The sequence below is a fragment of the Nipponia nippon genome, unplaced genomic scaffold (assembly GCF_047370975.1).
Source record: "Nipponia nippon isolate SJK-2023a ecotype South Korea unplaced genomic scaffold, ASM4737097v1 scaffold_3, whole genome shotgun sequence".
Lineage (NCBI taxonomy): Eukaryota > Metazoa > Chordata > Aves > Pelecaniformes > Threskiornithidae > Nipponia > Nipponia nippon.
In genome coordinates, this window is record NW_028262347.1 from 67,445,870 (window position 1) to 67,463,771 (window position 17,902).

General features: G+C 43.0%; 1 protein-coding gene across 2 annotated transcripts in view; it reads left to right on the forward strand.

The window, feature by feature from the left end:
• TMTC1 (transmembrane O-mannosyltransferase targeting cadherins 1) overlaps positions 1 to 17,902 on the forward strand; it is a 150,442-nt gene that overhangs the window by 73,078 nt on the left and 59,462 nt on the right. For both annotated transcript variants that reach the window (XM_087767160.1, XM_087767159.1), the window contains exon 9: positions 11,300 to 11,421. In XM_087767160.1, coding sequence (XP_087623286.1) covers positions 11,300 to 11,421 — 122 coding nt within the window. The remainder of the gene's footprint in view (positions 1 to 11,299; positions 11,422 to 17,902) is intronic.

Below are 17,902 nucleotides of genomic sequence, written 5' to 3' on the forward strand. Positions count from 1 at the left end.
GATCTGAAGTGATCTGCTTTTGTGTCTAACATGAGTAAGACTAGAACCATCACCTATTCTTGACAAAGTGCTCTAATCAGTCTCCGCTCGCAGCCTCCCAGCAAACCCACTGTGAGCATGGAACTGGTAATGGTTCCTGGGGGTCACCTTGGACATGCTTCCCCCAGCCCTAGGTATAATTAGAGGTGGCTGAAATATTCTGCTGTTCAGAAAATTCTAAATTTCTGAAGCTATTTTCTATTTTTATTTTTAGCAACTCTTGTAACAACCTGATTGTGATATTGCCATTAAGCAATATGAAGATGATTGTGTTGTGCCGAGTAGTATGAATTATTGAGGAAAGCAAACAGTAGGAAGAGGCGCATTGCCTGGAAATAAATTATCCTGTTTGGCTTCGAACACTCTCAGGAATGCCTTCTACAATGAGGAGAGGGAAGTTCAGGACACATGAACTACAGGCACCGTTCATTATATTAGGCTCTTAAGAAAGCTTCTTTCCAAATGCAACGACAGCGGCCTTTCATATGACATTGCTCCCCCCAGCGAGGGCCACCCTTCAGTCAAGCCCTAGCCAGGCTATTTCCTCAGTATTTTGCAGCTTGTAGGCAGCATGTGATGCATCAGTTGATTTTTCACATTTCATAAAGTGTAAGATGTTCTGTTTTCTTTTTGAAGCAAACACACAAAACTGTCTTAGCAGCCATTTTTCTCTCCTTTTTCATTGCAAAGTCTAACCTGGAAGCAATAGCTTGCAATTTTCTAGGGAATGGTTTTAAAGTGAACAGGCAAGCAGTTTGTGTGCCTTTTCATTTGAGCGTGTAGGTGTGCAGGGGTAAGAGAGGACAAAACCTCATATTCATTGTCACTGGCACTAACACTTTGCTTTCTGTGGCATGGAGAATGGAAATGCTAGAAAGTATTTTGGCAGAAGTGAAGGCATTTGTGCAGCGAACACTGAACTGATTTTCAGTGGGAAGAGGTGATGCGTGTGCATTCACAAAACAAGCTTACAGGAGACTCGCAGAATGTGTTAGGTGGACTGTAATTAGAGAACACATGTATTGGATTTCCGCCTTTGTTGCCACTGAATTTTAAACAGGGCTAATTTGTTGTTGACGTTTGTGATTAGGGTAATAACCCTGTTGGCATGTATGTGTAGTGCTGAGAAAGGACATCTAAGGCATGAAGCTTTCTTGTTCCATTTCATTTTGTGAACGTTAGTTATACCTCAGAAAGAGAAGAAACAGTGCTTTGCTTGGAACACGTCTGTTACTAGATGGGGGTTTTGATGCTGAAAACTGCAGCAACAGAGAAAGCAGCTCTCTGGTTCATTATTGTTTGGAGAGAGAAGCCTCACTCCTCATCCTCCTCATGCACTTTCGCTGCTGTTCTTCTTCTTACATAAGGATGAAGTCGCTTGGAAAATTGCTTAGTTAATTCCTTGTATATACCTTCCATTCGCTGGGTCGTTCCGTGTGCATAGTGCTAATCCCTCTTGCTTATCGGCCAGAGAGCTCCGTGCGAGCAGCTCCCCAAGCAGGACTTGTTGCTCTGCACAGCGTTTAGGTGCACAGCCATGCTTGTCTCTTGCTGCAGCCATCCCTACCACATGTGACAATTAATGTCAGTCTTCAGGAGGCCTGACGGGAGTAAAGACAAGGCTTGCTCCTTGGCGCACCTTCTACTGTGGGGGTAAAGGACCTTGCTGCCATCTCTGGCCGAGATTTTTTCATAGTGACTAATGTGGTAAAGTTGCAGTCCATCGTTAAGCAGCTCTTCAAAAACCTTTGAGATCTGATTTTTCACCATGCAGGTGCCCAGCATGCTCTGCAAATTGGCCTCTCTTGAGTTGTTTTAGCCAAGGCACCAGGAGACACTGGCAGGTCTCAAAATCCTCAGGTTCTGCACAGGTCTTTGCGGTGAACTTCCTCACCCAGTCTGGTTGGGCTTTGAGTAGAGTGGCGGAGATGTGACAAAGGCTGGGGATGCTATTGCAAACGCCTGCATCCCAGAGATACAATACTAGTTGGGAAAAGAGGATGAGATTTGTTTATTGTTCATTTTCAAAGACAGCCTCAGCTGCAAGGAATGGACGTGGTCTGTCTTCCAGCTTTGGGAGTAGGTAGATTACAAAGGTACCAGTGAAATGGATGAAGCACTCTCTGGTTGGTTGCCAAGCACGCCAGTTACAAGGCCAGAGAAGTAATCTGTGTGATGGTTCAAATGGCCACTAGCGTACCCAAGGGCCCATAGCGCTGCCTTTCTATGCTGGAAGAAACAGCGAGCACCTGGTGAACTAGAGAGAGGACAACAATTCTTGGCGTATCGTCAGGATGACAGTGACTTCTTTGATGTCATAATAATTCAATGAGCGTGAAAGGAAAACCCTTCAGATGTTTGAAACGCCACTCTGCATGGCATTTTTAGGTCGCTGCTTAATTAGCAGTGTGATTAAAATGCAGCTTGTCCCGTAGTTGTAGTTGTGAACGTATGTACAGAGATGGATCGGATTCCACTTTTGATGTGGTACCTGATATATGGAGGGCTGATAGCGCACACATGAGTTTTCCCACTATGGGGTAATTCAGAGCAAGGATATTTGGGAAACTAATTTGAAACAGTAGCTTTTGTACCTGACCAGTCTGGGGGAATTTATTGCACCTCATACTGCTTGGCCCTCGTCTTGTGTTTATACTCGTGAGCAACGCTACGGAGGTACCTTATGGTGGTTCACAGCACCTTCTACTTGTTCAGCAGGAACACGTAACGGTGTGCAACAGTTTGCTCATGTCTGAGGAGGGAGTGCTGCTTATGTTTCACATCAATTAAAAAAAAATAATCTCTAGTTTCCTCTAGGATACATCTTTTTAAAGAACATACTTTGCTGCTGTGTGCGACATGGCTACATATGGTACAGGAAATTGTGATGGTTCTCAGGTTATATTCATTACGTGCAACTGAGATATATGTTATTATCCTGTTCTTTCATATGCTACAGTTGGTTGTTTTTTACTTCGGGTCTAATTTTAAGGTACCGCTGCCTCTATATTTCTCTGCATACTGCTTCTTAGCCAAGACAAGGCATTTTATACCAAATTATTATGACTCTAATTTGTGCTGTAATTGGCATCGTATTGCCATTTACCCGGTGGTTTATATGTATGAATATCATCTAAGCATATTCCTCAGTCACTCACAGACTATATTTCTTAGCTGACAATGTTTAATACCATCGAGAGAAATGGATTTGCGCCTTCTCTTTGTGTGTATGTTTCTGTTGTTTTTCCTAGCACTCATTATGTGTATTCTGTCATGCTATTTACTTTACCCTACACTCCTGAGACCTTTGCCTCGTTTCCCAGGTTTGGCATTTCATTAATAAATCATAGCTTACGGACCTTTCTGGGGAACAATTGCCTTTTATAATATTCTACAGTCGTATCAGCACAGTTAGAAAGTACGCCTAGCAAAATTCATATGCCACAATACTTCCAGAACAATACCTGCTTCAAAGGCACGGCAAGATGAAGAAGGCTATTTATCGACAGAGTCTATCTGACGAGCTGGAAACCACAGTCATTTTCATGAAAGGTCCATTTAAAACGAATCCTGCTTTCATTTTCCTGAGGGCCCACTTGAATTCCTTCCACACAGAGAGAAGGTCAGGACTGATGTTCTTAATCCTTAGCAGCGAGGTTTTTCTATGCTGCTTCTGTTGTTAATGTTTGCTGCGGGGAGAGAGTAATAAGCCAGAAAGACTCTGTTTAGCCAAAGCTGGAGGAAGGGGGGGAGCCCTGTGTGCCTCGCCGGACGCGTTTCTGCTCTGTTGAGCGCTGCAAGCGGATCAGCTGTGGGTCCCTGGCGGGGCTGGAAGAACCACGAAAGCCTTCCCAGGGTGCTCGCTGTGCCAGCCAACAAACAAACAAGCAGCAGAAGAAACCTTCCTCAGTCTGTCTGTATGCGATTGCCGTTCTGAATTAAAAACGCAAACACAAGAACTATCAAAATACCTTTTGCATCAGGTTTTTTTTTTTCTTGGTAGATGTTTGAAGTAACAGGTTTGGAGTGTGGTACTCGGAGTAAATACAGCCATAGCTGAAGTAGTTCTGATTTGGTTCACCGTGGAGATATTCAGCCTCTCACCAAACAGGCTCTTAACTCCTGCAGGAATTTTGTCACGCTAGGTAGGTAGTTTTCATAGGGGTAGGTAGTTCTGCCATTTTCAGCACATTAACACTGAATTACTTCTTCTGATTTGAGTTAATATTTCAAGACCCATTCAGAAATGAAAGGCATAATAGTAGGGTGAAAAGGAGAGGGTAAGTGAAATGAGGACCAAGAAATTTACAGCTGAGGGAGATGATGATGCTCGTTGTTCCTAGTTGGTCTTAGTTAAACATTAGGGTGCCAAACTATTGCGTGATTTTTATTAGGATCCTCTTGTCCAGTGTTACCTCTTAAGAGCAAACTCACCATGAACAGAGTTGCTTTAACAAAGATCACGCTGGTACGTACTGCAAGCAGTGTGCATGTGTTTAAATTTTACCTTCCCTCCCCGCCCATGCAGTGAAGCAGCCTGCAGTCACAGAGTGAAAGGGAAAAGGGGAAAAACAACCTCAAGGTTAAAAGCATTTTTCTAATTCCTGGAGCCATTTGTTGACTTTCCTGTTTCCTTTTGGAATGTTCCGCTTCTCTTTCAAAGACTCGTGTGCTCCTGCATTCTGCTCAAATCGGCTCGTCAAGTGGAATTAGAGGCTGCAGAGATTAAGGATTGGGAAAATGAGTTTACGTCTTCAGGGAATTTTAGAAACCTGGATAAGAAAGACCGTAAACACACAGATGAATGGATGGGTAGCTGAGGTCTACAGGGAAAACAAAAATAATAGATATCAAATTTTTACTTTAAGATACTAAAATAAAAAGTGAAATGTTGGTAGAATACACTTCTGTGGCCTGCTGTGGGTTATGGGATTGGGAAACAACTGCTTTCTGCTTTTATCCCATGATTGAGAGCCTGATTGCCAGAGTGTTTGGGCATCCACAGTTCCCATTGATGTAAACAGAGTTTTTAGCTGCTTTCAGCATTCTGAAAAATACGCTGTTTTACCTAGTGGTACAGACCAGAACTTGCTCCTTCTGGAAACGGAAAGTGAACGATCTCATTAGGGCGGTCTGAGATATGTGCCAAGGATTTCTCTTAAGATAATCCCAGGTTAGGAAGCCAAGGATACTTTCAGGGGTTTTGATTCAACTTCTGACTGGTACATGTTTGCCTCTACACCAGTTTCTGAATAGGTGCTGCTGCTGGTGAACTGGAAAGTAGGTTTTTTTGTTGCCAAATGCTGGAAATAGGATCAACATGTCAGTTAGTAAGTAGTGAGCAGTGATGGTCAAAATAGTATTGTAAATCTCCATGGCTTTGGGCTATCTGTGAAGTATAAAATTTGCTTAATTTTAGTGAGTAGTAACTGTGGGTGATTTTATCAGAACTAGATGATCACCAAGGAAAACTGAGCTATTTTAGGAAGACAGTGAGTTGCTAAGCCTGACATTCAAGCAGCTGGCACTACTGAAGATGCTGATTTTTTTTTTTTAATGAGATGAAAGAACAAAACTGATAAATTGTAGTGATTACAGAATTTGTGGCTCTTTTTGTAGGAGCAAGCTGGTTAAGCTTGGTGTCTGAGCCAGATTTGAAGCTGGGCAGTTACCTTTTCCTTAGCAAATGTTTGAGTTTTTCAGACCATCTGTTGACACCTGACTTTTGGCACCGTTCGCTCGGTTGTGGTGGCACAGGTAGCAGAGCGAAACAGCCACAGCTCCACATGCCCTCCTGTTTGGCCACAGAAGACAAAGATGTACATGTCCCATCCCGATTTCTGCTGGTGACCTAAAGGAGACCATGCTGCTGGTACATGGAGCATGGCACAGCTCTGCAATGGCCTGTCTGTGCCCGCACCAGTGAGGCGGGACTGGGGAGCACCCAATGCTTGCTTCTGCGAGCTTTACATCACCAGATTTTTTTCCTGTGAAGGAATGAATCGCTAGGGTTGATTCCTAATTAGCTTAAGTTTGCTTTTTATCACCTTATGCATGAATGCAGAGTGAATTTGACATACTTCTACACTGCCCATTTTATCTTTAATACCGTATATGTTGGAAGCTTGCAGATCCTGACTTCTTGTCAGGTGAGATGCTGCCAGTGGTTTGGTGCAGGCCGGTGAGGAGTCATGTTGCCGAGCTGCTTGTGGCTTCACGAGTGACTGGTACAACAGCAATGCATGAATGAAGTTTGTGTGCGGCCTGCACTAAGGGCTTGCACAAATGGATGTTAGGAATAAACTGAAGAAGTATAATCCTCTGTCTGTGGTCTACAGACAGTCACGTAGCTTCTTTGAATCTCTGTGTCTCTTTTGGTGGATAATGCACTTACTTCCTAGGCCTGCAAGCATTTGAAAATATGTAATAGCATTCATTGCTTTTGTACAGCCATGCACTACCAACTTGCTTGGATACCGGCTTTTCTGTGCTTGCAGTCAGATGTTCCAAGCATAACATCTCACTGGCTGCAATGGACCATCCAGAGCTCGCTGGCAGAGGGTGATTTATGCTTTTGGTAGGAAGGAAGTCTTTGCTCCATGGAGCTGTTGGTTCTAAATGGTGGGGAGGTGACACTTGCCTCATTCTCAAAATAAACTGTTAGAGGAAGAAATTAAACCCATTTGATTGCCACCTTCCCATCAAACAGGCAAGCATGTCTATACACCGTTGGAAACATTCCAAGGTAGAACAGAACAGAATTTGCTTGGACTTGTTTGCCCAGCTGTGTCTTCCCTGAGGTGCAACTTTGTCCTGCCAGGAGGAAGGTTGTCCTCATGGCTCCACTTTCCAGTGCCTCAGCCCTTGGAGGTGCCAAGGGACGTGAACGTAAGTCTTGTCATCACAGTGTGAGACTTAATGGATCTGGCACCTCAGACGATGCTTTCTCAATGGGAAAGATAGGGGATTTACAGCGGGCTTATGCAAGTCTATAGTTTATGACAGATATGTCGAAGTAATCTGTGTACCTCCTGTGTGCTGGCTTGCAGAAGACTTGTGATTTAACAGTAGTCAGCAAATATTTATTTGTGGCTCAGGAATATGTCTTATATGTAATATGGGGAGATTTCTTTCAGTTGTAAACTCAAGACTTTCTTCCTTTTCCCCCAAATTGCCAAGGAAGCAATTTTTGAGATTTATTGCTGTGTTGATGGTTTTTGGCCTCGGGGTGATTCTTTGCTATTTTGTTTCAGATAGTGTGACAATTTTTTGCCTTGTCTCTGGGAGAAGAAATGGTGTTCTTTAGTTCTTTGATAAGTCTATGAAAAGTAGCAGATTAAAAAGATTCTTCTTTATTGGTTTTTGGTTTGGTTTGTCAGTTTGGTTTGTTTTTTTTTTGTTTGTTTTTACAATATAATGAAGGCCTAATTGTAATTAAGAGTAAATGTGAATTTGAAAACCCCCACCAAACTATTTGCTATAAGTAATGCTATTTTCATTTGAAGTCGGCTTGTCTTTAACAAAAGAAATCATTCTAAGGTTAATTCAAAGGTGCACTTTCTTTTTTCCCCCAGAGACCTCTGTGACAGATAGAAAGATAAGTTTTATGTTTCAAAAGGAAAGCACTATCTTTAAGATGAAAGGAGATGTCTCTCTGTAAAAGAAATGATCTATAATTTCTAGTCCTAGCTTTTTTATTTTAAGGAAAAAGGAAGAGAAACAAAATTGCCTGCTACTCTTTAAAAGCTTTTACTATTGCTCTGGGTACCTGGAAGATGCTGGTTCTGCCACCTTTAGCTCAGCTATCTCTTGAGTGGGCTCATATGACCAGAGTAGTTAAACCAAATAAATGGTCCCAATATTTCTCCCCCACCTCACCCCACACCCCCCCCCAACGTAGCAAGCCACAGGTTGTTTAGGTTGTTTTTTTTTTTAATTTAAAAAACATGTGGAGCGCATCTCCTATGGCTTGTGTTGGATAGAAGATCCTGCTGCCCCCTGTTCCTGCAGCCCTACAGTACCAGTCCCTGACATTCTTGTGCCATTCTGTCCTGCTTGTCTACTCATTTATAAATCTATCAGCCCCTCCAGGGGAAGGAGGAATAAAAGGTGAATCTGCTAAAGTAAATTTTGATAGGGAAAAAGATAAAAGAGAATATGGTGACCTGTGAGACTTGTGCTGATAGCTTTTAGCTGTCTAATGTTATCAGCTGTGGTATGCATAATCCTTTCAACATGTCATGGTTGCATTTCTGTCCTTTTTTTTCTGTTTTCTCTGAGCTGCCTAGGTGAGCAGATGTTAGCCCTTGCTGGGAAGGCAGGGACAGATAACTCTGCGGTGCCTCTAGCCCTTGCAAAGCTGAGGTAGAAGAATGTGCAGCTCTCAGGTCAGGGCAAAGGCTGGTTTGGCTCAGTATCTAATCGGTCAGTAGAAACTCTTTAGGGAGGTAAGAAATAAGATCTGGCTGCGAATAAGGTAACTGTTTCCTGCAGCATAAATTCCCATTCTGCATCCAGACTGTCTCATTAATGGCCACAAATGAGTTTCAGATGACCAACAACCCCACCTGCTCTTCCTGCCCAGGGGCTCTCCCCAGCCTCTTCTGGGCAGCACCCAGCTGCAGGGCCAAGGTGTCAAATACATGAAGTCCCCGTACAAATTTTGGAAAAGTTAATGGTTGGGTGGAGGAGAGAAACCCAAACTGAGCTCTGGAGTGACTGCAACACGAGCTCAGCAGTCCTGCTGGCTCGCAGACAGGACCATGCGTAGCACAAAATCAGCCAAAGCCTGGCCTTCAAGGACCAGCTCTTCACAAAAGCCTCTGTGTGAATCAAATGCTTTAAAAAAGGGTGCTGCCAGATGTTTCTTGTTTCAGAAATAAGTAGCATCACAGAGGGCTCTGCTGCTCCTTGAGGCTGGTTTGTGAGTGTTGGGCTCCTGTCCCTGCCCAAGGGACTGAGCTGGCAGCTTGCAATGGCATTAGTCTAGAGCTATGACTTGTTGTGGAGGGAGAAAGGGCACACAACACCATTTCAAGCTAATTCCCACATTTTCCTCTTTTCCACTTGATGTACGGGTTTTATTTGTCTTTTTCCAGCATTCAGTTTCCTTTGCTTATCTGTAATGCTGCAGCCTTGAATAACACTGTGTCCTTCCTAGAGATGTTAGCTGGAGGTTGCTTTCCCAATTATTGATTTAACAAAGGACAACTGGAGAAATATTTGATAGCTGGTTCACTTGAAAGCAAGAGCATATCTTGGGGACAGAGAACATTTTCTGCATTAGCAGTGCACTCCCTTTGGCCCAACATACTTTCTTGTGCCTCTGGGTCTTTGTTGTTAAACCCCTGGGGTAGAGTGGTGGCAGCAAATGGGCAACATAATTAGGCCAGACAGGGTGGGAATGGAATGTCAAATGGCAGGGGAGAAATGGAGTATATGTCCACAGCTGGGTGGGAGGGAAGTTGGAGTTGAGTTAGGACTGATAATTTTCATTCAGAGTTGAGAAATCATTTTTAATCCCTTTTTTTTTTTTTAAATTCAATTTTCTATTGTAATTATGAGCCAAAATGACCATTACTGGGCGCGTCTGCTCATCAGCTTTATGGGTTGGTGTCAGCTTCAGCTCTGGGAATAATCTATTTTAGGTGCTGTTGTGGCTGCAAGAAGGCACTAGCAATTGTGATTCAACACACTGAAAAAGTAGATGATAGAAGCAGGTAACTGTGGTGCTGTTTAAAGCCGATACTGATAAAGAAGTCTGGAGACATGAATTCTGCTGCCCCCTCTGCCTCGTGTTTGCTCTTTGAGCCAGGGAAAGCCAGTGCACTTTTTTGTGGTCTGTGCTTCGTCTCCTCTAAAGTGACATCAGAGCCTCCTAACACGTACCCTTGCACTTGGTACCCACAGAAAATGTTTGTTGTCTTTCCCACACAATGGGATGACTATATTTTAATACTGGGACTTCTGAATTTCAACCACTGATTAGGCCAGCGGTAACTGGTGTCGCAGTCTGTAGCTGTGCAAAAGCAAGACAAGTTGTCCTGCTCGGCCCTGCATCATCGATCGAGCTCTGTTTCTCTACTCAAAAATCTTGTTCAACGTTTCTAAATTTAGATCCCTCCAGTAAAGGGAAGTCAATTTGCTCTCCGAAGTAGAGAAATTGCCCACAACAATTAGGAAGCGCAACAACCATTAAGTGATTCCGATTGCATCTGTTTCTAAGTGTGACAAAGCTTCTCCCGATGCCTGCAGAAGGGCACTGTGGAGGCAGCAGTATCGCAGGGCAGGAAAGCACAGATGCCTGCCTGGGTGACTGAACAGACCTAATGCTACACTTCTGTTAGCCTGATGTCAGCCTTTGAGATCATCAACAGAAAGCATGAGCTGATTCACCCTCTTGGGGTGGAGCTGAATCTGAAACTCGGCTTGCCCGAGGAGGCTTGGGTCTCTCCGTGGAAGGAACAGAGGCTGCTGCTGATCACAGCGTCCCGAGATGCTTGTGTCGGCCGTGCAGATCACCGTTGTTTTGAACTGCGTGTGGCAATTCTGTTTCTCCTCAAAGAGCGAGTCAGTGCTAAAGTGAGCTCAGGTGAAGGGCATTAACTGAGCTCAAGTGAAAGACATTAATTTTAACATGTAGCATGTCTCAAATTTCCAACTTGGTATGACTGTGGAGATGTCGTGTGCAAAGGTATAATTACAAGTTTAGATATTGTCTCAAAAGGGATAAAATGACTGCATTGATGTGCCATTTGGGGGTAGTTTTCTTTACACAAAACGTGACCGATTGAACAGCTTATTCTCAGTTACAAACATTTAGGATTGAACACAGCAGTCTGTGTATGTGATATGCGTTGTGTATTTACATACAGCCACACTGTGGTAGACATGCTAATATATACATTCACACTATTCTATATTTACGTATTACCAATATGGGGTATATTTTAAGTGCTATCTATGCCATCTCAAGACAGCTGTACACAATAGATCTGACCTTGGAAAAGATACCAAGGGTAATAATACACACTGTGGTTAGCGTTTATGCACTTTCTGGGCATATTAGAAGCACAAACAGTTCGTAAATATGGAAGGATAGTGTCTTGGAATAATTTCTTTTAAATGCAAAACATATCAAACGTTAATCTAAGTTGCTTTTATTATGAATAAGAATCTCAAAAGGAAAGGGGAAAGTTAGGGGTGAATTAAGTTGGATTTTTTTTTTAGTTGATATTTGTTTAATTTTGTGTTATTGCAGAAACTGGAACACAAAGAAGTTTTGGTTGGCTTGTTGTTCCTGGTTTTCCCATTCATCCCAGCCAGCAACCTCTTCTTCAGGGTGGGATTTGTGGTGGCAGAGCGAGTCCTTTACATGCCGAGGTAACTATTGCAATTGAATTCCTTTCTAATGAGACCACCATCCCGTTTTCTAAAAGGAGGCATGATTACTTCTCCCCTTTTACAATACTTCAAACATTATATCGCTAGTCAGTGTGTTCTCTGCCTTTCAGTTTTGGCTTGATAGCATGAGAGGTTTTGAGTTGGTTGAGAGCAGATTGCTTGGCAGGAGCAAAGCTACCTAAAATCTTTTTTTTTTTTTTTTTTTAATTTTTATTTTTTTTTAACACAGATTTTTTTGGTGTGCTTGAAACAGCTCAATGCACTGATGAGGTGTTGTTTCTTGAGGATTGTCCTCCAAGACTCTTTCTCTCAGTAGCATTATCAACTTATATTGTCTAATGTCTTTACCTTAAGGACAGTATCTGAAAAGTTAACCTGTCCTATTTTTATTGTGGTAATGCTCAGCTGTCCCACTTCATTAGGTGGTCAGTAAAAACAAAGGTAACAGTGTTGCTGTCTTAAAAGGCTGTTGGCTTCAGTTGTGGAATATGCGCATGACCTCCTGCCTGTACGCTATTGACTGCATAGGCAGCTAGGAGTGGAGAATTTGCAGTTGTTGAAGAGGATGAGGAAAATCCAGCCCCTCCTCCATCCCTTCAGCCTCTGCCCTGGGATTTCCCTCAGCTTCCAGCCTCTAACAGTTGTCACTTCAGCAGTCTGGGTGCTTCTGATTGCATTTACTCAAGGACAACTTTGACCTGTTACTTCTGACATCTCCACAGTATCCAGACCAGAGGCTGCAGTGGCAAAGGATGTTCATCCAAGATGCACCAGACCATTGCCCATTTCACAGAGTCACAGAACAGTTGAGGTTGAAAGAGTCCTCCTCTGGAGGTCATCTGGTCTCAACCCCCTGCTCAAGCATGGCCACCTAGAGCCAGTTGCCTGGGACCATGTCCAGATGGCTTTTGAATATCTCCAAGAAGGAGACTCTGCAACCTCTCTGGGCAGCCTCTGCCAGTGCAATTTGTTCCAGCCATAAGCATAAATGGTCATTCTTGGATGCTGCAAGTCAGAAAGCCCAGTTCTACTCTTGGGCGCAGAGGGTCACCATCTGTTATCTCTAATGGCAACTGCTGCTGTGGAGCTGTTGACAAAGCACAAGTCCTCAGTTTCACTCCGGATTACTTTGTGCTAACTGAAACAATAGTTTTATTTCACAAAGTGTTTAAATTGTATTCCTTAGAAAATGCGGATCCAAAAATCCTAAGAAAAATGCTTACAGGTGGTCTTTTGCAAAGCCATATGCATATTCTGATGGTCATTTGTATAACCACTAACACAAAAGGAAGGGCTGCTCATTGGGATAAAACTTAGGCTGCGTAGGAGCTGTTGCATTTATTACAAGCTGCTTATGCAGTTAGGCTCTATCTCTGCTCTGCTATATACTGATCTACTTTTTGGGTCAAACCCTGCTGACTTTATTCACATCACTAGCCCTGAGTTTGTTTGCTGAGAGTATACCTGGAAGTATAGTGGGTGAAAGTTGTCCCTCAGAGTTATTTTGCAAACGATGCCCTCAACTAATGGATCTTGCATCATTTCAAATTAACTTGGAAATCAGATTGCTTTAAATTCATGTAACAGAAAATGAGGAAACACATGAAAGCGCAAAGCTATTAAGGAAACAGTCAGCTGAACACAGGCCTGTGTTGAGTGGTTGCATTTTAGAATCTCAAAAGAACAACTGTGGAAAATACTTCAGCCATCAGCAGTTCCTTGTCCTCCTCCAGATGAGACTGCTGATATAATGAGAGGAGGGGCAATGAAGAAGAAAAAAGGGTATGTTTGCGCAGAGAAAATTAATCAGCGTTAACATGTGTGCATATAGTTTGTATAATGCTTTTCATCTCCCTGAGGGCTTTGCAAATATATGACCTACAAAGTAGGTAATGGATAGTTGCTGCTTTTTTTCAGGCAGGAAAACTGAGGCAGAAGGATTAAATGATTCCTCCGGAGTAAGTCTGTGTCGGAGTCCCTGGATCTCGTACTTTGCTCAGATCACTCATGTCCTGCTTTGCAGTATGTGGTTTTTGCTCTTACCGCAGGCTGGCAGGCAACTGGCGTGAAAAGGGAAGGCCAAGCCTGGCAGTTTGCAGGAGAGGTGTGCAGTTTCCAGCCAAAGGATCTGGAGAGAGCTGAGCTCTTGGCTATGAGTTACCAAGAAATGAGCTCTTTTACATCACTGGGGTGCAAAATGACATGAGTGGTGAGGGGGACTTCTGCAACCATTCATGACTATGGCAGAACAAAAATAATGCGGGGTTGTTTTGTTTGTTTGTTTGTTTGTTTGTTTTTTTCCCTTGGGAGCATGGCAGTTTAATAATGATGGCTTTAGGAAGGGCTTGCGTTCTTTATTTAGAACAGCCTTTAGCAGTTTTCTTATGTTATATCTTGAAAAGGGCTTTTCCTATCCTTTGCTCTTCCTTCTCTAAAACTCAGTTAGCAAGTCAGAGGTTGTCGTTCAGCTTGCTTTGGACAGAAGTCCTCAATCAGATGGAGAGAACCCGGTGGTCTGTGGTTTTGGGCTTATGCTGGAAGGTGCTTTTCCACCTCTGTTTCAAATAATAGCCTTTTATTAATATTTGTGGATGTGACAGTTGCATATGTGTGTCACAGCCTGAAGTCCTAATTCGGTTTTGCTCAGTAGTTACCTGGGCAAGATGTCAAGCATTTTCTTTTCAATAAAAGTTAAGTAAGGACCCAAGGATTTATGTAAAAGATGTTGTAAATAGAAAGGAACAAGGAATAAGCCTTTTGCTCGATGTCTTAATTATATGGCTGGGCCTTGCCTTCTGAGGATTGATGGGTATTTGGAACAATTCCTCTTCTGTCTGCAGCTGTGCCTTGGGGGAGAGGGTTATAAGCTAAGTCAATGTTTTCTTTAATTGGCTTTAACAAAACAAAAAATATTTGGAGAGAATATTTCTTGTATTTCATTTTCATTTGGGGGTTACAAGCATTTATTTGTTTAAATCAGGAATTTTTCATAATAGTATTACTTTAGCCTGAAAAATTTCATAGGAAAATAATTTATCGTCTTTCAACTTTTAATTTTAATTTTGTTGGTATTTTCTTATCCTTAAGAGGGAAAAACTTGTTTTCAGAAGGGCTAGAGGTGTGAAATACGTATCTTGGGAGTGGTGAACAGAATACAACTCTATAGGCCGCAGGTTTCCAAAGAAGCATCGCAATAAATAGCTGGATCAGTGAAAGACTTAAATCACTGTGCATTTTTCCCTCTTCAAAATGTAGATGTAATTATGCACACTGCGTATCTGCTGATGCTGCTCAGAACACCACAGACAGCCTAACTGTTTGAAAATCCAGAACGACCATGTACATCCAGTTATTCTGAGCCGTGAGCAATTTGTCTGTACTTAAACAGGAGCGCTAGCTCTTCCTCTGTGTTGCCCTTCACCATGCAGAAACTGGAGAGGCGATGCAAACTCTTGGGCCATCCAGGAGCTGCCTGCCCTACTGACGTGCCAGCAGAGCTGGGGTTGCTTTCACCTCATGGGATTGGACCTTTCCTACCAGAGCAATTTCTACATTTTCCTCATCTTTCACTGCTACCTTGATAGCAGTGGCTCCTGGCTGGGCTGTTGTATCGTAGCTGGACAACTTCAGCTGTTTTCACAACTTCTTATGAACCAACAAATCAACCAAAACATTGCTACATGGCTTATTTCCAATTTGCTGAAAGCAATAGGCAATCCAGTGGTACATGCACCATTTTTATGGCAAGTCATTCGTGGTGGACATTGCAATAAGTGGATTCCAGAGTGCACAGTTACTCTTTCCCAGCATAGGCAATTATGGGTTGCTGTCATTTTTTTCACCAGCTCCTCACTGTATCAAGAGTTGATGTTGCAACCCTAATTGTCAATACTAGAAGATGAGATCACTGCTATATACAGGATAGCATTTGCTTCAGCGTCTCTCTCAAAATCTGCAAGAAAGCCAGCATCCAGAAAAAAGTGTGCTTGTATTTTTCAGGAACTTCACATATCATGTTAAAGCTTTCCCCATGCCATAGCAAAGCAGGGACCACATGGATTTTTGCCTTTGCATAGAGCATGTTTTTGGTTCTTTGTGCTAATGCATTTGTTCCAATTAGTGTAATTCCATACATTATTAACTTTTGTAATTGGAAAAAAAAAAAAAGAACCTGGTAGGTAGTGGAATCATCTGTAATTTTTATGAACCTGAATATCCCTGAGCAGAAGTCCCCTTTGCTTACAAGGTAGCCACTTGAGGATGGGATTTACTGGTGTTTCTCTTTTCTGGGAGCATGTTATGCTCTCCACATTATCTTCATTTTCTTAAAGACCAGTTGTGTGGTGGTGGTGTATTTTCAGTTTCCTTTGCTACCCCTTTCTTTAATGTTATTTGAAGCTATGAGTTCACCAGGAGCTGAATTCCTGTTTACCTATTCAGAATTCCTTCAGTATTAGATCAGATCCCATAAGGGATCATCTGATTTACAGAAGAAGCTTCTTTTCCGTTGGAGTCAAACCCTGACCCCAGCAAAGTCAGCAGTGAAAGTCCCATTGACTCCATGGAGCCAGTTTATCTGCTCCCCAATCTCAATTCAGTAACATAATTAACCTTTTTGCCTGCTTTCACGTTAAATCCACAGTTCATTTGGGATTCAGATGTGGAATCCAAGTTACACCTGTTCCATTTACTTTGAAAAAACATGATTTCAATGCCTTACTGTATTGCTGCTGTTCTTGTAAGGGCCATGGAGCAGCTGAAGATCAGAAGGAGCCAACTGGATTATATTCCCTGTAATTCATTCACGGACCTGAGGGCACTGGGAGGGCGTGATGTGACAGCAGTGGGCCAGACTCCACCCCCAACCTGGTCCCACTTGACTGAGAGGGGTGCCTGTCCCTGCTCCAGGGTGTCAATTCGAGCAGCAGTCTGCAAAAGGCTCGTGGCTGGAGGTGAGGAGATTGGGACCTTGGCTGAGGCAAGTGACTCTGGTTCTGCTTCCCTATCTATTAAATAGGGATAATAACTTCATGTTGCCCTTCGGAAGGGGGCAGAGAGAGTTTTCATTAATTAATGAGAATTAACTGCTTGTAGAAAGGCTAAACGCTGCAAGCAGCTACCTTTTAGATGTGTATCCAAACTTAAGCTCCTAGCTTTTGAAGGCTTGCCCACGCCTATTAAATACTCTAAGGAGAAATCAAAGCAGCCGTCCTGTTAATGCAGGCAAGGAATGCTGAGATGCTAGTGCCATATATTTTGGCAAAAGGCAGTAAAGACGTAGGAATAAAAGCTGAAATGATTCTGCAAAGCTGAAAAAGATTAGCTCATGGCGCATTTGGTCTAGACTGCAGTCTTACGTTATTTTAACTAAATTTGAAACATGCTTTTGAGAAACATGTTGCGTTTTGGCCATGTACAATCGATTCAGGAAAAAGCTAAATTTGTGTGGAGTATGAGCATTAATGGCTATACTGCAAAGATTTTTGGTTTCGTTGTGATATATTAGGTTAAAGGAAAGCCTTAAAATGCATTTATTCTGCTCTTGAAAATAATACAGATAGGTAAGGATATTGCTTTTAAAAAATAGTAATAAATTAAGTTCATGTCATCTTGTGGAAATAATCTACTTGGTCATGTTGATTAAAAGAGGAATTCTTATTTACAAGGGAATATGGAGTCTGGTTAACAGAGTCCCTTGGGAGGCAGTCCTGAAGGGCAAAGGAGTCCAGGAGGGCTGGATGTTATTCAAGGAGGAAATCTCAAAGGCACAGGAGGAGGCCATCCCCATGGGCCGTAGGATGAGCAGGCAGGGGAGAAGACCGGCCTGGATGAACAGAGAGCTTTGGCTGGAACTCAGGAAAAAAAGGAGAGCTTACCACCTTTGGAAGAAGGGGTGGGTGACTCAGGGGGATTACAAAGATGTTGTGAGGTTGTGCAGGGAGAAGATTAGAAAGGCGAAGGCCCAGCTAGAACTTAAACTGGCCACTGCCATTAAAGATAACAAAAAATGTTTTTACAAATACATCAGCGACAAAAGGAGGGCCAGGGAGAATCTCCCTCCTTTATTGGATGCGGAGGGAAACTTTGCCACGAAGGATGAGGAGAAGGCTAAGGTACTTAATGCCTTCGTTGCCTCAGTCTTTAATAGTCAGACGGGTCATCCTCGGGGTTTTCAGGCCCCTGAGCTGGGAGATGGAGATAGGATGCAGAATGAAGCCCCAGTTGTCGAAGAGGTGGCAGTCACCGACCTAATCCTCCACCTGGATGCTCACAAGTCCATGGGGCCAGACAGGATCCACCCGAGGATACTGAGGGAGCTGGCAGAGAAGCTTGCCAAGCCACTCTCCATCATTTATCAGCAGTCCTGGTCAACCGGGGAGGTCCCAGATGACTGGAAGTTAGCGAATGTGACGCCCCTCTACAAGAAGGGTCGGAAGGAGGATCCGGGGAACTACAGGCC